The sequence below is a fragment of the Lonchura striata genome, chromosome 5, assembly GCF_050655825.1.
Source record: "Lonchura striata isolate lonStrDom1 chromosome 5, ASM5065582v1, whole genome shotgun sequence".
Taxonomy (NCBI): Eukaryota; Metazoa; Chordata; class Aves; order Passeriformes; family Estrildidae; genus Lonchura; species Lonchura striata.
Window position 1 is genome coordinate 57,459,415 of NC_140707.1, and position 21,155 is coordinate 57,480,569.

Sequence of the window (21,155 nt, forward strand, 5' to 3'; positions counted from 1 at the left end):
ATTCATAAGAGAGAGAGACGAGTGCCAAAAGCAGGCACTGAATACAGAGATTGCCAAGTACATGGAGTGGTGTTTGCTGCCATCCCCACGGGCACACACACTGACACAACTGCACTGTAATCACAGCAGCTGGTGCAGAGGCCAAATCCAGCTGCTTCCAGCTTGTCTAAACACACACAGATGTTGCTTCATGCAGGCATATTGAAAAGTATACAGTGTTAGTGTTGTCATTAGGATCATTCACGGGAAGTTGTTTCTAGAGCTCGAGGAGATCAGACCTTACATCCAAACACAGCAGAAGGTGATCTCTGCACAGGGAAGTATCTTCTCTCACTGTGAAAGAACAAGAGCTGGGGTGGGGCGGTGCCTTCCTCTCTTGTCTACACAGCCAGACAGACTACAGAGGCATAAACAGACTGAAGGCCTTGCCCAAGGCCATTCAGGGAGGGTGTAGCAGTGAAAAAGCTGACCTCCTGCTAATTCACACTCCTACTCCCACAGGAGTGAAAGCTGCACTGTGGGATATGTTGAAGTTGTCTCACTCAAACTGAAACACACTATTTTAAAAAACACAGATACATACAAATTATACCATTGAAGCTGGAAACAAAAGCTGCAGCTCAGGCTCTAAATTGGTGTGTAACTCACCTGATGCAGTGCTCTGCCATCAGCTGTAGAGACACCAGTGGCACTGCATGGTCAGAGCAGCACCCAACCAGAGCTCCCTTCTGCTCACTGCAACAGTACTCTGAGGGGCCAGACATGGTGAGTCTGGAAACAGGAATCTTGTGCAGGGAACTCCAAGATGTGTTCTTTGTTTCCAACCTGCTGGAAAGCAGAGTGACATAAGCACAGAAAAAAAAAAAAAAAAAATAATCCAAAACAAGGAGAAGACACAAGAACATTTAGAAAACTTGGAAATACTCCAGGAGTACTCAGGGCTAATATCAGAAACAGTATCAAAAATAACTCCTCATTCCAAAGAGAGGCAAAGGGCTTTTCAGGTACAACAGGCTACCAAACAGCAGAGCACTTCCTCTGTCAGGGCATCTGGCAGATCAGAGATCTAAAATTACCTGCAGGGTTAAGAAAGGTTTCTGAGGAGGGAAGCAGCAAAAGAAAATATGAAGTTCTTGGGTATGGTCATGAAAGGCTGCAACAAGCAGAGAACTATTCTTTGCAGGCTCACCGTGCTGCTTGGAGGACATTAGAGGTCAGGCAGCACACCTGGCTGAACAGACAAGGCACAGTCTCCTAGAAGCACAGCCAGAGGCTGAACACCCTCTGTAATATTAAGAAATATGAATGGTTGGTCTCAAATTTATTAGGACTACTGGGAATACTCCCTCTTCTGATTAATTTTTGTTGTTGTTATTGTTTATAATGGGGTTTAGAAGCTTGGGCCATCTGCCCTCATCACTTCCAAGGCGGCAGAGCCATGTGTTGCCATCTCCATCACACACAGCCACTGCATGTTGACAATACTTAAAACTCTCAAAATGAAAAGAAATAACATTTTTGTAGCCTTTCATCTCCATGAATTATACAGTAGTTATTAAAGCTGACAAACAGCTATTACTCGCTGCAAGCAGCAATTCTAGCTTTTCGCTCACTTTGGTCAAATCATTTTAATGTGTGTGATGATTAAGTAACACTGTTGAACTGAATTGCTCCTGGCTTGTGTATGTCAAAACCAGGAGCAGCTAGATTCAAAAAGAATGGAGCTAAACTGGTGTTATAAATGGACAGATGCCATGGAAATGCAGCAGGAAGGAGGTAATCTAGATCTTTTTCTTACCCATTGAGGAAAACTAGACTAGCTCCTCTAGAGTTTCAAATTCTCTTAAATTGCCATTAAGGAAGATTCTGCCTCACCTCTTGCAATATCTCCATTCTATGGCTAGGGCTGTTCTTAGGAAGATTGCAGTAATACAAAAATGTTTACCTACCATGTTTCAAAATAATTTATCTTTTTATTGCCCTTCTATGAATGTACATGAAAAACAGACTATTGCTACCTTTCTCAGTATTGATCATTTAAATGTCTGAGGATTAATCATGCTGTCTCTCTTTGATTTTTTGCAGATTAAGCAACCCTACTTTTCCAGTGTTTTTTGTAGATCATGTTTTCCAGGCCTCTGCTCACCCACACTGGTATCATTTCCAGTCATCAGCATCTCTGCTTAAGCACATTCCACCAGAGGCCCTTTCTGGCAGTGTTGGCATTGATTCCAAGTACCTGATCTAACCTTTGCCTACGAGGGCAAACTTTCTAATGAAATTTGTTTTAAATCCTTTCAAGCACCCATTTTGGTGAGGAAAAGAGGAAAATAAGTAAGTTCTCTCTTTTGCAGTGACAAGCCACAGAGACATTTCCATTTTCTATAGCTGAGTAACAAGAATTTGCTAATGCTCTTCCTGGTGGCACCCTGGAGTCCCTGCCGGGCCAGCTCTTACACTGCCCAGTGGGGTGGCTGTGCAGCAGAACACTTCACTTGTTTTAGAGGTTTCACTATAACCAGGCCTCTTGCTTTATCCAGCTGTTGTCCTCCTATTTTCCTTTGCTTCTGCTGCTGTTCCTGTCTGCACTTCACCATGTGTTATTTTTAATCTTTCCCACAAGTTAGAAGGGCAACAGGTTGTTCACAGGAGCATGTGGACTTCCAGCAGGAAGTTCTCTTTGTCCTTGCTATACTGATGTTTTCCAAGCTCCTTCAAAATTTAAATTCAAAAGCACTCAAAATGTCCTACTTTTGCTCACCTCAGTAGAGGCAGGAACCTGGAAGGGCAGCAAGGACTCAATAGGCTAGATAGGAACAGCAAGCCATTTCCACAGGGTTGGGGTTTTTTGCCAGGTAACATATGCCTCTCTAACTCTTTCCTGAGGCAGGAAACATGTTTTGTTTACACTGAAAATGCAATTTAACAATCTTTTGCACCTAGACTGCCAATATCCAACACAGAGACTTCATTTTGCACACTAGAAATGGGCTTCATAAGGGCGAACTTGGCAACCAAGTAAAACCAAGTATGGTGGCCACATGTGGATTACCAGTTGTCATCTGCAGAGGATCGAGGACCTGTAGAGGATCAGCTGGCCTGTCCATGAGTGCTCTGTGGTACAGCTGCAAGCCTCCACGTCTTCCCTTTGCCTACAAAGGCAGAAAGGCCTCACTCTCACAGAGGAGTGAAGAGTGAGGTGGTGTGAGCATAACACAGCTATCCAGGAGCTCTGCCCATTTCTGTTGGCAACACTGAACAGCGCAGATGCAGACATGAAGGAAATGGAGAATGCAGAAATTTCTATGCCAAGACTATCAGAATGAATAAAAAAGTTTTTTCAACATCTCGGCATCAAGGACAGTGAAATTATTGGTAGCCATTACAGCTACTTCAGAATCCAGGCTAGAATACCTCTGCTCTTGTTATCTACAGAGCAGACTGAATTAATTCTTCCCCAGTTATGGTGCCCCTAGAGACACAGGCTTTGGTTACAAAGACCCATGGATGACTGTGGATGTGTTGGTACACTATAAATGTATGCATGAACTTCCATTCAGCTATGGAAAAGAAGGCTGGCCACAGGTAAGTGGAGTTCATCAAGAGGGACAGCCATGTCTTGACTTGATCTCCTGTGCTGCTCCTCTTCCCCCTATTAACATGGATTTGGGAATTTTAGTTTGAAAAGAAACATAATCATAAGATAGTCAATACACCAGTGTCCCAATGCAGTGAGGAAGACAGGGCCTAAATGCCCTTGAAGCAATACTTCAAGGACAAAATAATTCCCAATTGTCTATCAAAGTATGAATGTTCATAGTTCCTCAGATAATGGTGTTTGCCATAAAACACTGCTACAGACATCATGCTAAAAACAATAGACAGGGGTCACTGAGTTCACTTTTTGCTTTCTCACATTCAGTTTTAGATTCCCTAAGTATATTGTCCTTTTCTGGATAAACTCAATTGAACAGATATAACCTGAGAGTTTAACATGTAAAGGGAACATTTCTTCTGATTTTAGTTACAAAAATTCATGTGGATGAAACTTGATACAATAAAGTCTTGTTGGTATTTGTTTTCATTCATTTGCCTGATTACATAAGGAGAGAACAAGCACATGTTCATATAGGGCAGGGTGGGAATTCAGAATCTGCTAAATGGGACTCTTACCATTGATATGGCTGGTTAAATAAACAAGGAAAAAGATCTGTGTTCATGGGAGCTAAATGTAGGTAATAGAACTGGGCTTCAGGAATTCCAGGGTTTTTTCAATTAAAGAGGCCAAAATAAGAAAGGAAGGAAATTCTAAAACAATAAAAATTATGTAGAAACTTGTTCTGTCAAAAATACTGAAGACTAAATAGAAACAATATTGCCTCAATATGCAAAAAGTGACAAGGATCTTCTTAAATGCATCATCCTATGAGTGTTTTTAAGTGTTAGCTAGCTCCCACTAAGAATAAAGATAATACTCTGGGGTGAAGAACAGAAAGATGTCTAGTGCTGGCAAGGAGAAGTCACAAAGGAAGGAAGTTTGCTGGAAGTGAAAAAAGCTTGTAGCTGGTTGCACTATCTCAGCTGTAGGACAGGATTTAGCAATAAGGCTCCTTCAAACATTTCATGCAAAGAATTTTCTACCAACACACTATGTGGTTGTTGTTGGAAGCAGTAGTTTTAAGAGCACACCAAAACACTAAAAAGATACTGTTCCACATCAAACATACATAACCCAACTCCTTCAAGCCTCAGCTATCTAGGAACAAGATGCCACTGTGTGGAAACACAAGATGAAACAGCAATAGCAGAGGAATCCTCTTGCCAGTGAAGGTACCAAAGCTGTGTTTTGGAGTGCACACAATGGTTCCCTCACTGGATGCTGCTTTAAAACTTTTGTGCTCTAACTGCTCTGAAGCTACTCTGCATGGAGAAGGAACAGCTGTCTCAGAAAGCTGGGAGGTATGATAGAAACAGAGTATAGAAACTGTACAGTCCTGCTTACATGATGCTGTTAATACAGCTTCCTAAAACATTCTACCCCTTTACATCATTTACTAAAGGACCAAAAATGCTGTGAGCAAGCTCAAGAGACTGAGCTAATTGAAGGTTACCAATTTCAGCTTAATTTTAGTTAAATCCCAACTAAATTGTTGCAAGGTCTATCCTGTACAGTTTGTGCCTGTTTTGTCCATCCACCTTTTAACAGAGTCACAGAACATACTGGATTGGAAGAGACTAATAGGGAATTGAGTCCAATTCCCTGCTCCTTGCAGGACTATCTAACACTCAGACATGACTAAGAGCATCATCCAGGTGCTCCTTGAACTCTGACAGGCTTTTCACTCCAGTGAGCAAGCAGTCCTTCTTCAGAGGATTGCAAGTGTAAAAAAAGTTCCCACGATTTTTCCTTCACATATATTTCCCTGATTTGCATGATTTCTTCTACTTTCACTTGTAAAAAGACATAAGGGTGCTACAGGGACACTCAAACTGATTGGGAGTTTTCCATCCTGTAGAAGGCTGAGATACTGCAGCTGAACATCCCCAGCAGCTCTAAAACACACTTATCTGGAGATTAGGTATTCTGTGGGCTCACAGTGCACACAAATGTAAGTCGAAGTTTTGCATAATTACAGAAAAAATTATCATGCAAAGGTGCAAGGAAGAAAGGTTTAATGAGTTTAACAAGTATGGGATAACTTTGGTTAGAGATACTTAAAATGGCAAAGGAACATAGGCTTCCAAATCACATAACTTTCAAAATACCCTGTCAAATGGTAAAACAATCACAGTAGTAGCCCTGTGAAACACTCACCTCAGTTCTTCAGACATACTTTTCCACTTGCAGAAAACTCCCTCTTCCCTCCAGTGCAAGTCTCTAGAGATGCCTCAGCAGTCCACTGGCAAGCTGTGCTTCTCCATCTGGAATATCCTTCTCGAACTCTCATGTTCTTCCTTAGCAGCATGTTCCCAAACAAAAACTGTGCTTTTCTTGCCATTACTGCATCTTGCATTTCCAGACCACTCAACAACTGCAAAAAGTGAGGTGATCTTTGACTTGTAAATTTCGGGGTTTTTACATGAAGAGGGTGCTTACTGTTCCAAGTGTGGAATCCGAAGGCAGCCAGCACGTGGTGCTGGAGAGGAAGCAGGAGGCTCTGATACTTTTATCTGATGGTGTGTTCTTAAAGCAGAGGCTGTTAAACTCTCCCATGAACCCTCTTATATCATAAATCAAAACCATTATAACACTATTATATTCTATTAATCTATTTCATTTCATAAGAGCCAGGTGCAATGAGTCTCACCAACAGCTCCATTTTCCCTTTCCTAAGTGCTGTCTCCTCTAGCAGAGTTTCAGATCACACCATAGGGTGTCACTCACTGCAGAGGGAGCTGGGCTGTTTTGTTTTCCCTCATGCAATACAGCTTTTCACAGGCTGGTGTCAATGCTCAGATCTGCTGCTCCTTTTCATCCTGGTATGCAACACACATATCACACACTTTGTCATGGTCTCACCATCAGAACTACATAATCCTCAGTTATGATAATCTTTGGATAAAAATGTTCAAGTGTTTTAACTAGAACTGATTAGTACTCTGGGAATGATGAGCTGACAGTTTCCATGGCATTCTGTGTTATGTTTTGGACATGCTTTACATTCCTAGTTTCTGTGGAATAACCACATTTTCATCATCCTGTTCCCAGGAGAAAACCAGTTTTGCTTCCCTACCATGACACCCTAACCCCCCCACAAGAGTCAATAAATAAACTGTCTCTTGCATGTTTCAGCTGAGAGAAGTTCTCTTCCACTGGGGCCCCTTATTCATCTGTGTTACACTTATTGGGATTCTTCACAATCCTTCAAATCTGAACTAACCTCAGCTTTCTGCCACACTTCACCAACTCACATTTCTGTCTTTAGGACATAGGCTTGCCTTTTAAGGACTTTCCTATTTCAGAAGCTATTGAACAGCAGCCCTTTATTTTCTGCTGCTCTCTTCATACTTTAAAAAAAAATCCCTTGTAACTGGAAAAACACCATTTAGTTTTGCAAAACTTGCCATAGTTTCTCCCAGTTAAACTCCTGTTAGTACTCTATTAAATAAATTTTTTTTTCACCTGATGCCATTCTCTCCTAGTTCACATAGCAGCCTCTAGCACCAGCCTTCAAGAAAGACTTATATAGCCCAGTCTAATTCTCCAGTCTAGCAGCCTTTCAAAACAATAACTTCATTTGTTATTTCCAGTAACTGAATTGTTTCACTCTGCACTGTTACATCAGGTTAATTCTGCCCGGTACTGATGATTTGTAAAAATATTCACAAATTTTCCACCTTGTCTTGAACATTTCCAGTGCTGTTGAGATCTGATATTCCCTAATTGTGATGGGCAAGGAAGCAAATTTTAGGACATTTTTTTTGGTGAAATCTACAACTGATTCCACACTCATCTAAAAATGCAAAACCATAATCAAATGCTCTCTTGACAGCTGGGTTCATGTTCAACCAGAAAAAGAAATGAAAGCGTGTTGTTCTTTGTACATAAATTTAATATTCAGGCTGAACTAACAATATCTGTGTAAATGTCTTCCATGTTCTGTCTTAAAAGTAATTTACCTGTAGCTGAGCTAGTATATCCCCAAATGTCTGGACAATCAGAAATAATTTCCAACCACATGCTGATGCACGGTTTTACTAAGCTAAGCACTAGTTATTTTTACAATATTCTTAACACTTAGAACTTCCCTCATTATAGAAAGAAAAAAGTAAATTCTGTTTTTTCAAATTATTCTTCTGGTGGTTTTAATTTCTGAACTCAATTAACTGGAATCAGAAAAGGTCTGCTCACTTCCAAGTCCGAGAAGAGCGGAAGAACATCTGACGGGAGGCGGGCTCCCGCGACACGCCGTCACTGTGAATGGCCTCAGATTTCTGGCTCAGGATGCTCTCTGTCACTGCAGAGCACGCACCCCCGGCACCTATCCCCCTTCAGCCATTTATTGCACTTCAAACACACACCGGCATTTGTTTCCTTGAGCCGAGCAGCTTTCCTGACTGCAGAGTCCGAGCACACCGCAGGGAGCGGCTGCTGCCGAAGTCACAGCCCCTCGGCTTCCTTGGAAAACTGCCGGCTGCTCAGTGGCCTCCTCGGGACGGATCCCCTCAAAAACCCTCCTTTAACAGAAAACTCCATCTCGAGAATTAACGAGCCACTGAACTGCTCGAAGCGTTGGCTCCAGGGCCAGTGGCAGCACCACTTAGCTCGTAAGGAGCAACCTTCAGAGAGCACACCCTTGCCTCCCGTCGGGAAACATCCCCCAGCCCGTGCGGAGCTGCGAGAGGCCGTGCCGAGCCTGTGGCGCTCGGCATCCCCGCCCCGCTGGCCGGGCGGCGGCCGTGGCCTCAGCCAGCCCGTCCGCTGTGCCCCCCCGCAGCCGGGCCCGGCCGCACAAGCTGCAGCCTGGAGCTGCAGAATTCCATCTCCACTTCTTGGGAGCATCCAGCAAGGACCGGGCAGCTCCGCGCCATCCTTCACCCTCCGCAACACCCCTTCCCACAGCTCCGCCACCTCACCGCGCCTCAGCGGCACAGCTCGGGGAGGATTTGCCCATCTCTGTCTCTCCAAACACAATTGCGCTCTCCCCCTCGGGCTACCGCGGGCTCCGGGCGCCCGGGGAGGCCGAGGCGGAGCTGGGGGCAGCCCCGGCCCGCCCGGGGCCGAGCCCAGCTCGCACAGAACCGCGCCTGCCCGGCAGGGCAGCACCTGCACCAACACCCCCACACCGCCAGAGGCCCGAGGGACGCAGACAGCGCTCTGCGCCTCAGCCGTCCCATGGTATAACCTGCTTAGAATTAGCCCACATCTGAATGATACTGCAAATGTATTCAGTACTTTTTAATTCAAGCTCACTACAACTGAGAACATAAATAATTGTAACTCAGAAACTGTCAACTAAGGTGTGCCACTGGACAGATATTTATAGCAAAAGCAGATCTGCAGTAACTAACAAGTCACTTCCTCAGCAGCCCAGCCTGCACCTGTCCTCCAAAAGGGAGCTGAAACAAGGGAGAAACACCAGCCTCCAACCTTTAGTGGTCTGGCCAAGAATCCATTCCGAGATAAAATTTCTGGAAGAATTTCAGTTTACTAAGAACATTCGCTATGTTCTAAAATTGCCATATAGCACATATAATTTTAAATTCGTTGCAAAACTATAGTTTGTAACTGAAATAATAGACAAGGCAGAAAGGATTTTTTGCCATTCTCTCCATGTTGTAAAATGAATAATTTCTCACTTTCATAAGGCATCCTGAGAGTTAAGTTCAAAATAGACAATACAAGACGCAAGCTTAGTCAAAACTGACAGCATGTTTACCCTTGTCCGAAGTGCTCAGAGAAGCATAAAAATCTAACAGTCCAATTATAGAGTGAACTGTAAGGCACTTGTTTTTGCATGTTCCACCCTCCTGTAGTCTTCAGTAAGAAGGCTATAATTAAACAAAAAGACTCCTGGTGCACCTTCAACATTATAAAAACAAATACTTCATCACACAGACATGAAAATCAGTACTAAGGCTGAAGAGATGTTGCAGACAGATCTCCAGCACTGTCAATCACATTTTTGGGGTTTTTATTTTTCCAAGGACAAGAAGTAGAACATCAATCTATTTTCTTTCAATCTTTATTATAAACAATTTTGTAGTTTTCAGAATGGGAATTACTACATATTAGATAACAAAAACATCAAATGAATCAGTTTTCTCTTTACTAAATTAAATCAGAACCACCAAAAGAAGCATTTTTTAAAAAGGATTTAGTCTATTGCAAGAACAGCTTTACAAACATGGAATTAAAAGATACACATTTGATCATATATACACAAGCAGCTGATGACACTCTGGACAGAAACATACAGGGAACTTCTTTGCACATAAATAGATTTTTTAAAGTATATTTTTTCACATGTGTACAAAATTATTTTGCTTTCTATACTGAGAAAAGTTCTTGGAGACAAACAAGGATTTCTAAGAGACAAAAGCCCACATAGGATGTGGGTTGTCATGCACACAAGAATGTAATAAAATTTACACAGCATTCTTATACAGTACATGAGCTCCTTATATACATACTTACAAGACATTTTTGTACATGAGATGCCACCTTAGCAATTTAAATGGCATCTCCCCTGAAAGGCTGCATTAATTCCAGTGTTTATATAAAAGATAAAACAAGTTTCAAAAGGCAGCACCACTCTGCAGAGTCAAGGATCCACTGAGCTGCAGCTATAGTGAAGGCAGCGGGGTAATTATGCTGGCTTCTGTGTTTCCATAGCCCAAGTGGGAAAGGTTGAGATATGACCCTTGAAGTCTATACAATACCTTCTATAAGATATGTCTGTGGCTAGAAAAATAGATTTTACCAGATCCATAGCTAAAGCCACAAACTTTTGCTCTTCATCTCCATGCTAAAGTCAAGCATTTGCTTCTGTCTTTGGGGGAGAAGTTTGGCTTTCATATGACCTTTTCAGTATGGTTATTTACCAATAGTGGGGCAGAGTTCAGCACACACAGGACCTGTGAAACTTTTCTTTAATGCATGCAGAAAGGGTGCACAGTGCAGCAATGACAGAGGACCCTGCTACTCTTCTGCTGGACTGGGGAATGCTCAGAACCTGTGAGAATCAGGTGCCAAGTCTGATGTGAGATTAGGTCAGGCTTCCATTTTGTTTTAGGCACAATAGTGTCAGAAGGACTAGGGTTTTGCTCCTTAATCAGTTTGTCCAACTAGGAAACAGTATCCAGAGAATACTCAGAGAAACCTACAGGTGATGCCTTTCAAGACCCGACAGTGTCTAGATAAATGGTACCTGGACATCAGCCATACCAAACACACATATTACAGCTACACCTGTGGCTTACACACAGCCATACTCATACCAAACCGTCTGCTGATCCCCCTGGGGGTCAGGAGACCCAGGAGTGCTGTTGGAGCTGTTTCCTCTCACAGACTCCTCTACAGCCCCAGAGCTGCTTTCCAACAGCTTACCCTGGCACTTACTAAGTATGGCATCACCCTGGCCTTGTCCTGGGGAAGTATTTGCCTCAGTGCTGCTGCAAACAGCTCTGGCAGGGGCCACTGCGGCCACCTCCTCAGTACGAGGTGCTGACTTGGGTTTGACTTTTGAGGGAGTATGGGATGAGTAGGGGTTCACACGCTCTTGCTGCTGGACATTCAGATTGCTGGTGGATGCAGTGGGTGAGGCAGAGAACTGATGGAAGGAGAGTGGCCTCTCATCTTTTGGTGGGACCAGGGAAAGGCGCCGACAGCGGGAATCGACACCTTGCACAGAACCTGCCACCTTTGCAGACTGTGGCCTCTCTCTTAAGGGTGCCTGGGAGCTTGCTGGCACAGAAGCCCTGGTGCTCTGACAGACAGTGTCCTTGCCCCCATGCAGCTCTGCTCCTGACTTCTGAGGGCTCTCCTGCCTGTAGGCCTCTGGGCCAGCAGCCCTGAGGAGGTCTGCAGAGGCCAAGCTGAATGCCCTGCTCAGGGACGTACTCCTCCTGCTCACGGTTCCAGGCTGCTGAGGCTGGGCCATCTGCCGCACCCCGCTGGCAGACTGGTGCTGTGCTGTGTGAGGAAGCTTAAGGGACCCTTGGGGGTTTGCCAGAGCATCAGGTTCAACTTGTCTGAGGTTTGGCTTCATGTAATTGTCAGGCACAGCCGTTTTTACTTCTTCATCAACCATGGCCATCTTCACAGTTGGAGCAACAAGACTAGTGGGCATCTTAGCAGCCTCCTTTCTGGATGGCTGAACCAGCAAGTTTCCAGTAGCTGAAGGCTCATTTGCTTTCCTAAAATAATCGCCGAGCAAGTCATCTCTGCTTGTGGAGGTGTCCTGGTGTGAGAAAACATGCATGTCACATTAATGACAACACATTTTGTTTAAAGAATCAAGCAGAACTCTGTATTTGCAAAAATCTTCCTTCCCACTTAAGCCAAACACACTAATAGTGGAAACAGAAGAGATGAATGTTTAAAATGGATATAAATCCAACTCAAAAAACAATGTGCTTATTGTAATTAGATTGTGACAACCTTGTTTGCCAGGTTAATTGTTACAATTTTGAAATAATTTTGGTTGCAACCTGGACAGCAGCTCTTTTGCTTCCTTTCACATCAGCCACTGTCACTTTAACATCAATATCATATTGATGATATCAGCCATTTATCAACAGATATCAATTATGTCTGTCATATTCCAGAATACAGTTCATCTGGATAATTCTACTGTAACTTCAGGAATGTAACAGAAGTCAATACCTTGGGGAGATGTGCTAGCATTACAAAAAAATTTCATTCCTTCTCCATTGATTCCCTTCACCTCTCCCATTCAATATACTGTGTATGTTAAAAGCTGCATGTACAATAGACTGAAATGTACAAAAAATGTCTGCCTACAACCATCTTGCAAATTTCAAGTCAGACAATTAACCTGGCAGTAAAATATACAGTGAGTATTTCATGGGGATGGTCCACGCAATCCAAAAATGGTGATGTTTGATCAGCTGCCCATGTATTGTTAGTAAAAGACATGCTCAGAACAGTTAAGGGGCATGCTGTCATTACAAACAACAATGCTGAACAAGCTCATGAAATTTATTTCTTTACTCTTCTCTAGGGGAGCATGTTTAAAGCATAATACACTTATTTCACTTGTGTTCCAAATATTTCTTCCAGTCCAAAAACTCGCTTTCCATAAGCAAATACCATCAATGGTAATAGTGCAGTGTGAAGATTTCTTAGTTCAACTAAGTGTTAAAAGTGTTAGGGTTATTTTTAACTTTATTCAAACAGCTGTTACGGACATTAGCATTACAGAATGATGAGTCCTCCAAAAACACGCATGTATAAACAAATGCTGCAAATACTTTATAAGCAATTAATGCAAGTGATCTGGCAGCCTTTAAAGTAACAACTAGCAGTTACAGTATGCTTCTATAGGTATTAATATGCTAGCAAAAGCTGTGGTAAGTCAGGAGCTGTTGCCTTCATAATAAGAACAACGGATACCCTGGGGATATAGAATGAAGCAGATCTCCTATTTCCCCTGCCTGTTCTGTGCCTCATGCTGTCGGAATATGAAACACTGAGGACCGATTCGAATGACTTCGAATGTTCCTGATGAATGGAAGGACATGGGGAGTAGCAAGAGGGATACAGTGCATCAGCTTCTAACAGAAATTGGTGTAATGAAATCATTTCACTCTCATTTAAACTGCGCCGATGCTGAAAAGGAACAGGATGACAGAAAGAATGAAAATGGACATGGTCAGGTAGTTACAGACACACAAAAGTATTAATTTTAAACATCTCTAAAAGCTAAGAATTGCACTTAGGGTAATGAGGGAGTAGGAGGTATAATTCAACATTACTGTGAAAATTCAAGGACCAGAATTTACTGGTGCCATGAAATAGCACAGCTCTGCTGATTTCAATACTTTTACCAAGGCATTCATAAAACAGAAACCTCTGTTCACTTACACTATCAATTAACTGTTTTTAAGATATTAACCTGTTCAATAGTGCACTGCCTTACTACTGTACAGCATGTCTGAGCAGTGAAAAACAAATGCTATCTTGAAAATATTTAGTTCCTGAAAAAAGCACTTCAATGTGCAACATATTCTTGCAGTCACTGAACCAACAGGGCAGTATCAGTCAAAACACAAACATGGTGAAAGCATCAAAAACTTCCTTCTGCAAGAAAAATGGCCTTTTTCAAATACACTGATATTTTCAGATTTTTTTTTCAGATGGTTTTAACAACTGCATATGTTGCACTTCAACTTAAAACTGTTCTAGGTTATCATCCATAATTATAGATTTAGCAGCTGAAAATTACACAGAAAACTTACCAGTTTATAAATAAAGATACCTGGAGCTGAGAACTGATGATACAAAACCTTGACCACAATTATTTGCTAGCAAAAAGCCCCAGCAGTCCAATACAGAGTGCTTGCAGTGAATTATCTGACTTGCCATAGCTGATAAACAAAAATAAATTAGCAGAGTGCTATATGAAAGCTAATTTTACCTTAGTTATTGAAACTATCTCATTTGTTTTGCTAGATTTGATAGTACTTGTATATATGAACAAGGATCATCTTGTCTCTGTTTCCTTCCCTATGCCCTCATCCTCCTAAATCAGTTTTGAACAGTTTTTCAACATCTGAAATGGGCTATCTAGCTCTATTTACTTACACTTGGTAGAGACAGCCTGTTGCTCTCTTCCAAGAACTCTTCCAAAGTTACCATCTCACTACCAGGTGAGGCAGATCGCTGCCTGCCTGTGTGAGACTGGGGTGGATTGCTCCTCTGAGGTATAGCACAGGACATCAAACCATTCCTGTGGGAGGAGGACTCATGCCTACTGCCAGGGCTTAAGAAAGCAGCAGCAGAGTGAAGGGAATAAGTATCTCGGAGCAAGACTGGTGCCTCTCTGCTTGGCACCATATCTTCACTGCTGAGGCTCTCGGTTCTACCATGGATGTGGTCTAAGGAACCTGAGGAGAAGCATAAATACCATTAATGACACCGCTCTGACATAATTTCAGTAGATTTCACACTCAGGTAGGAACTTATCATGCAAGGCCATTTCCACACAGACTGGTTGACATTTTTTACCTTCATTTTTTCTCCTACAGAGTTCAAATCAATCAGAGCTTTGAAAAATCAGGACAACTAAATATCTTACAGCACCTTAAATAAGCACAACTACTTCACCAAAGAACAAAAATAGCACTGGGGGCTAATAAGCCTTATATTAGTAAGATAGTATTTGGTGCCTCTTTACAACCTGTGTGTCATAGAAAGATCTCCCAGTCTTGGCTGTGTCATCTGAGAGCTTGAACCTGACCGTGGAAAAGCAGAAAACAGATTTTTCCACAGTATCAGGTCGGCATTCTTCAAGGATTCACAATTTGCAAAAGCAAATCTCCAGAGCACACTGATTCCATACAGAAGCTGTGTGCAGAGTAGGAACCACAGAGATCTCTTGTACAGCGTCTAAGAGTGGCCTGATATTTCCCACAATAAGATACCAGGTCAGACTGAAGCAAAACCCAAATGTCTGCCTTAAAAGCCTTCCCTTGCCAGAATCAATCTTAGAAAAGGACTTCTTGCCAGCAGTTTTGATTCCCAAGACAGCCATGTCCAGATTGCATAATCACTACCATTTCAAAACATGTCTTCAAAATTAATTGGAAGGAAAATGGCATTTTACACACAGTTTCACAGAATTTCACTTCCTGTTTGTCACAACTCAGCTGTAAAAGCTTTACCTTTCAAATTGAGAGGTGAACTACTGCTGGAAGCATTCCTACTGCTCTCTAAACTGTTTGGCCTGGACGCTGAAAAACACAAATCAAGCATTGAACAAACAGATCTTAAGTTCCTCTGATTCTCTACAAGACTTGGCTACAGTCTCCCTTCTGAAAATAGGACCTGTGCAACTAAGTCACTTTGAAAACATTAACAACATAATACACACATGATGCCAAAATCTGGACAGAATAGAAAACATCTTAATTTTTCAAGTTGTTTAGGATCCATCTTGCTCATCTCATTTTTTGCACAAAGAAATATGTTCTGGATTTTTACAGTAACTATATAAAGTAATGCAGATACTGAAAAAGTTCAACAATAAGTTGCTTCCTCTTTTTCAGTTTTCTTTGGAAGGAGCTGGAGGTGGCCAGCTTGCAAATTCAGTTTTCTGCAGTCTCTAAGCAGGCAGTGCTGCTGCTTCAACAGCATTCCCTCTGCATCCACAAGCCACACACAAAATTTCTTTTACTGCTGATTCACTCCCTTAAGGAAAGAATTAAACATTCTCCAGAAAAATCAGCAACTAATCTGTAGGACATGCATTAAAAGGTGTGTTGGTGGTGGAAGGCAGCTTGCCTCAATGCCTTCAAAGCATTGTTTTGAAAACTCATTTTGGCAAAACACCAATTAAAAGCTTCAATAGAAAACCAGAACCAGTTAGAATCCCATTCACAAAATGGTGCCAAATTACTACACCTTCTTCTGTAATAAAAATGCAGCTAAAACACTCCAGGACAGCTCATGTGGATTAATGAAACAAGTCTTAATGCAGATGTTTAGAGCACTTGTGCTACGAGCTTACCGTGCCGTCTGGTGCTTGCAAGCTCCACCTCCGGGGACTGTTCAGAGAGATTATCTTCTGAATTGTAGCCTGGAAAAGAACATAAAATTTAAGAGGCCACTTGAACACAGAAAGGTCCATCTCCAACATCTTCTAGCAGTGTAGAAGACTGAGGCGATCAAGGGGGTTTTACAGACCCATCTTCTAAACACTGGGCAGGGAATCACTGAAGAACTGACACTCAAATATGCTCTGCCAAGTTGATGACATTTCAAGAGTGGGTAAATACACCTCACAAATTAAACCATTCAGCACATAAATCAGGAGCTAAAATATAAGTGCTCTGGTTTTGTACTTGGATGGCACTAGTAGCCTTGCAGGAACCATGAAGCAGCCTGCCTGGCAATACCAGCTGCTGTACCAAATGCACACACACCTTTTGGCCTGCTCTGGAGCCGGAAGATGGGAGTGGAAGTGTGCAGGTGAATAGCTGAGGTTGAGAAAGTCCTGGGACCCATTTCCACACAGCTGGGTTTTGTTGCAGAGTCTGCTGAGATTTCAGCATTATCATTGCTGCCTCCGTGATGGGAATTCCTTTTTTGCTTTAGGTCCATTAGCACTGGTGGGGAGAGAGGTAAATGAATAAGACTCAATGAAAAATAGCATTAGGGGATTTGTATTTATCTGCCCATACAAACATGACAAACAGGCACAAAGAAACTGCACAACAGAGGCGCTAGTTTGGCAAGCTTTTCCATAAACAGTGCAGTAGTGAATAGGAAATTTCTGCCACCAGCTTGTCAATCATGTGTGCTCTCTGTAAAGTGTGGGAGTGACAAGGGCTGCTTAGTGCCGGTGGGAGGGTTGATATTATACATGCAACAATTACTGTGAAAGGAGGAAGAAAAGGAGCAAAGACATGAATCCAGAAAAGATAAGTGAGGTGTGAAATTCCCATAACATTATACCTTGTAGGTGCATTTTATAAGAACTTACTTCAGTAATAAAATAGAATAGGGGAAGAGTGACAGTAGTCATGCTCTTACTCAAAGAAAAATAATGCTGATTTGAAAATTATCTATCATGATATGTGCACTAAGCTAACTGCTTTCAGGTTTATATCTTTGCTGTGGGTAAGAGCTCAGTCTTTACAAGGTTGAAACTCTGCTCTTATGATGTCCTGGTGCAATGATTTTTAAGTGGAGCTCCTGGGATCTTAGCAGGAGAACAACAAAAACTGTCTGATTAGATTAAGAATCTGAAAAATTCTTTTCTACTGATGAAGCGGGTTAATTAATTTCTTGTAATGTCGATGTAATGCTTTAAGGCACACATAGAAAAAAAAATAAACAATTTACTGCAGAAAACACACCTAATCAGATGCAAGATTCTAGATTTTATATATTTCTATGGAATACTTAAGTAACAGAAACTTAATGTTGAAAATGCAGCAGAGTGCAGCAGTCGAAATAAACAGCTTGCAGAGACAATGGACAGACGGTTCAAAGCACAGTGTGAAGTTGTATTAGAGAAATGGACCAACGTGCTGTCATCCTAGATGGCTCCTGGAAGCTGACTTCATTCAGGAACAGTATTTTCTCCCTGGGTCTACATGGGCTCCACAGACTGGCCCAGCACTTGCAATCAGAATTGAAACACATACCATGCCTGCAGGGGCAACTACTGGCTAAAGCTTCACATGCAAATCTGTATTTCTAATTGACTCTGTGACACTTAACACCTTCCAGAAATATTAACTGCCCTGGACACTAATGTTCTCCACAAATCCCCAGATGGGTAACAAAAAGAAGGCTTTACTGTCAGAGTCCCTGATTGTGCCACTGGGGACAGTTCTCAGAGTGAGAATGGAAACAAGATCTTCTGGCCTCTGTGCTGAGCCCCCGGTAACACACTGCCCATGCTGCATCCAATTCTCTATCAGGGTGGGGACTGCACTGCACATTCATTTCAGAAGCCACCAGGTCATGAATATTAGAATTCTGGGCAATGGATTAATGAAGGTTATTCCCAGCTTTAAGAGAACAAATTAACATTCTTCTTCCAAAAAAAGTGTTGAAACTGAAGCAGAAAAAACTGAAATGTCAGCTCAGTTCAAGATTAATTTTCTTAATTAGAAGTACAAAACCTTGCTAAATATCGGGTCTGAATGTGACCATTAAGACACTTGGCTGAGAATAATTTTTCCAGCAGCTTCCATTCTATATTCAAAGCTAGACTACTTAAAAGCAGAAAAAGGTGTTAAAAAACCAGCCTTTTAAAATAATTTAGTAGCACAGACTATTGGAAAAATCTCTGGAGCTTGAGACTGTATTTTTATTTCAGTAGGACTACCACACTGTAGAAAGCATAGCAACAGCAAATCAGTTCAGCACTTTAACTGGACACAATGCAAGTACATGACTGCAAGAAAATATTGAAGCGAATAGCAACTTCACTTACTTACAACATGCACCACAGCCAATATACATACGCAAACTGTATGCCTTGAGGTCCCCTAAAGTGTGCTGCATTGAAGAAATGATCCACAGTGTGCAATAGTGATTCATCTTCTACTGGAAAAATTAAGTCCATGTTCACTAATCTTTGCTTGTATTTAGAGTATTGTATAGACATGCTGAGTGTCTCTATCAATGTGCGTGTTCTTTTATGGCATGTGGGATTTTGTTTTTGTTTTTTTTTGTTTTTTTTTTTTTTTACATTTGTCAGAAATAAATGAAGATAAATGCTACAGAGAAGTTGTTAGAACACTCCTAGTTCCGGGAAAGAAAGAATTTCATTAGGAGAGGATGGGATGTCGGAAGAAGACCAGAACCGGAGCCGATTAGAGAAAGACTGATGATTCGATGGAGACTTAGGAGACTTTTCTTTATCCTTGCTTTTGCTTCTCAAAAAGGCAATCTTTTTGCGCTGTGCAGCTAAATTGTTATCACCCAGGTATCCCAAAAAGAAGAAGACAAAAAAATAGTAAAATAAAAAAGTCTTATAAATAAAACTTAAAATGTCTTAACACAGATTAAAGACTACACAACCAGTCAAAACAGCAAAGTCTAAAGCAATGACCAACACCTGTAATGGAGGACTGATGAATGCATAGCTAAACATATCTAATCTGATTCAGATTAAGGTGCAGATTAACACATACACACAATATTTAAGTAAGTCCACTAAGAAATTACTGTTAGATCTTTCAAAATGTTTTTGCTTTATAATATAAAATTAAATTGGTGTACATGTTACTCAGTGATAACACACTCAAATTTTCTAGATGTCTTCTAGGCTTTAGTACTTGTGAGCCCCATCTCCACACAAGTTTAGATGTTTCACGTAACATCAAAATGAATGAAGCCCCAGAGACTTTCTGTTGTCTCTGGCACTTTACAAGGGCCTTGTTCTGTGGCAACCCAAGCCCAGCTTCCCATGCTGAACTTAGAATGCATGTTAAACACCTGGAATCATATGGTTGAGCTTATTCCATAAAACATCTGTTTTTACTTTAAGTGAATAAATTACCTCAAAGAATTTGAATAGAGAAAGGGTTTTACTCAATCAAAACAAAACCTTCAGACAGACAGGTACTTGCAGTAGTTTGTATAACAAGAGTTCTTTTCTCAGCTACTCCCCTTCTGTTTCCTAACCCCCACAGTTGAAAGACAAGAATTATTATTCATATATCAATTTCAAAATTGCTTCTTGGAAAGTATTCCTCAAATATAACAATTTGTATATAGAAGCTGACAGAAATTATCTTAATAGAATAAACAGAGCTTGGGACATAGTTTTACCTTTAATAAGGATGAAGAGTATATATTTTGAGAAAATTTCTTTTAAATTTCCCATAATTAAGAACATCTGATTTAGTGTATAAATGAACTTAACAGAAAATCATTCCATCTTCCTTACATATTCCTTAGTGTTAAAAAAATAATTTCATCATTTTACATGAAAAAATTCCTAGTTTAATTCTAAATCAAAACATGGTATTGTCCTCCAAAAATCACCATATTACGATAAATCGGCTATTTACAATAAATGAGTTATTTGTTCTGCATGTGCACCACCTGCTGGCAGTGGCTGTCAGCCAGCTCATACCCCTCAAAGGGCCTGAACCACATACTATTCCATAATACAGCTGTAAATGCTTTGCTGCAAAACCCCAGTATGAAATAAAATGAAGTATTAGAAAAATGAAGTATTAGAACTAACTTATTCAGTAACATGCAATACATCTGGGCAAAGAGAAACTGAAGGGAGAAGTAATAGATAAAAGGAAAAAAAGCAAACTAAAACAAAACCAAACCTATTATCTTCTAGCATTTACTCAAATTTCTAGTTTGGGGTTTTATGCATACTAAAAATTTTATTGTACTAAAAAAACCCAACCAAACAAACCCAAAATCAACCAAAGGAAAAAAAACACCAAAAAACTCCAAAAGAAACAAAAAAGCGAACATAAAGTATAATGTGACTGGGCATTAACATATCCTATATATTAAATAATTTAAAAAACATTTTCAGCTCGTGAATTTAGGCTGGGCATTCCTTACCTTTGTTTGAAGAACACCCAGGTTTCTCTCTCTCTTCCACAGGGTTTGACCCTTGAGAGGTATTATCCTGAGCCTCGTGTTGATGTTTCAATTTTTGGGAGGCAGATGGAGAGTTTACCATCTCTGGGGATTCAGAATGACATGTGGAGCTTTCTGCTGCTGGTTTCAACCGCTCCCTTGGAGTGTCCTTCTTTGGCTTGATTAATTTGACTAAGGCTCTGGCTCCAATCCAGGGGTTTTTCCTGATAACGCAGATTTTGTGAATGGAATTCAGAAAATACAAGAAATACTCCCCAAAGTTTAGAGCTGTACTAAAGCCATCAAGCCATCCTACATTTTTTGTTTACTGCCAAAAATTGGTTCAAAAAATGCACCACAAATTTCCCAGCACTTGAGATCCATTTCTCTACTGAAGTCA

The 21,155-nt window shown here is 41.2% G+C and overlaps 2 protein-coding genes across 8 annotated transcripts in view; both read right to left on the reverse strand.

The window, feature by feature from the left end:
* Positions 1–8,383, reverse strand: part of LOC144246473 (uncharacterized) — a 23,793-nt gene extending 15,410 nt beyond the window's left edge. Inside the window, exons 1-2 of one of the 2 annotated variants that reach the window (XM_085582292.1) lie at positions 5,816–8,383; positions 649–825 (exon numbers count right to left, since the gene is read on the reverse strand). In XM_085582292.1, coding sequence (XP_085438418.1) covers positions 649–825; positions 5,816–5,832 — 194 coding nt within the window. In that variant the 5' untranslated portion in view covers positions 5,833–8,383. Of the gene's footprint in view, positions 1–648; positions 829–5,815 lie in introns of both variants that reach the window. The other variant, XM_085582291.1, reaches the window with a different exon arrangement.
* Positions 8,384–9,668: 1,285 nt separating this feature from the next.
* CCDC88C (coiled-coil and HOOK domain protein 88C) overlaps positions 9,669–21,155 on the reverse strand; it is a 93,788-nt gene continuing 82,301 nt past the window's right edge. For 3 of the 6 annotated variants that reach the window (XM_021531941.3, XM_085582267.1, XM_021531944.3), the window contains 7 exons: positions 20,738–20,979; positions 16,609–16,791; positions 16,194–16,262; positions 15,349–15,417; positions 14,270–14,571; positions 13,079–13,294; positions 9,669–11,903 (listed from right to left, as the gene is read on the reverse strand). In XM_021531941.3, the coding sequence (XP_021387616.3) occupies positions 10,920–11,903; positions 13,079–13,294; positions 14,270–14,571; positions 15,349–15,417; positions 16,194–16,262; positions 16,609–16,791; positions 20,738–20,979 (2,065 nt within the window). In that variant the 3' untranslated portion in view covers positions 9,669–10,919. The remainder of the gene's footprint in view (positions 11,904–13,078; positions 13,295–14,269; positions 14,572–15,348; positions 15,418–16,193; positions 16,263–16,608; positions 16,792–20,737; positions 20,980–21,155) is intronic. The other 3 variants (XM_021531943.3, XM_085582270.1, XM_085582269.1) reach the window with 2 other exon arrangements.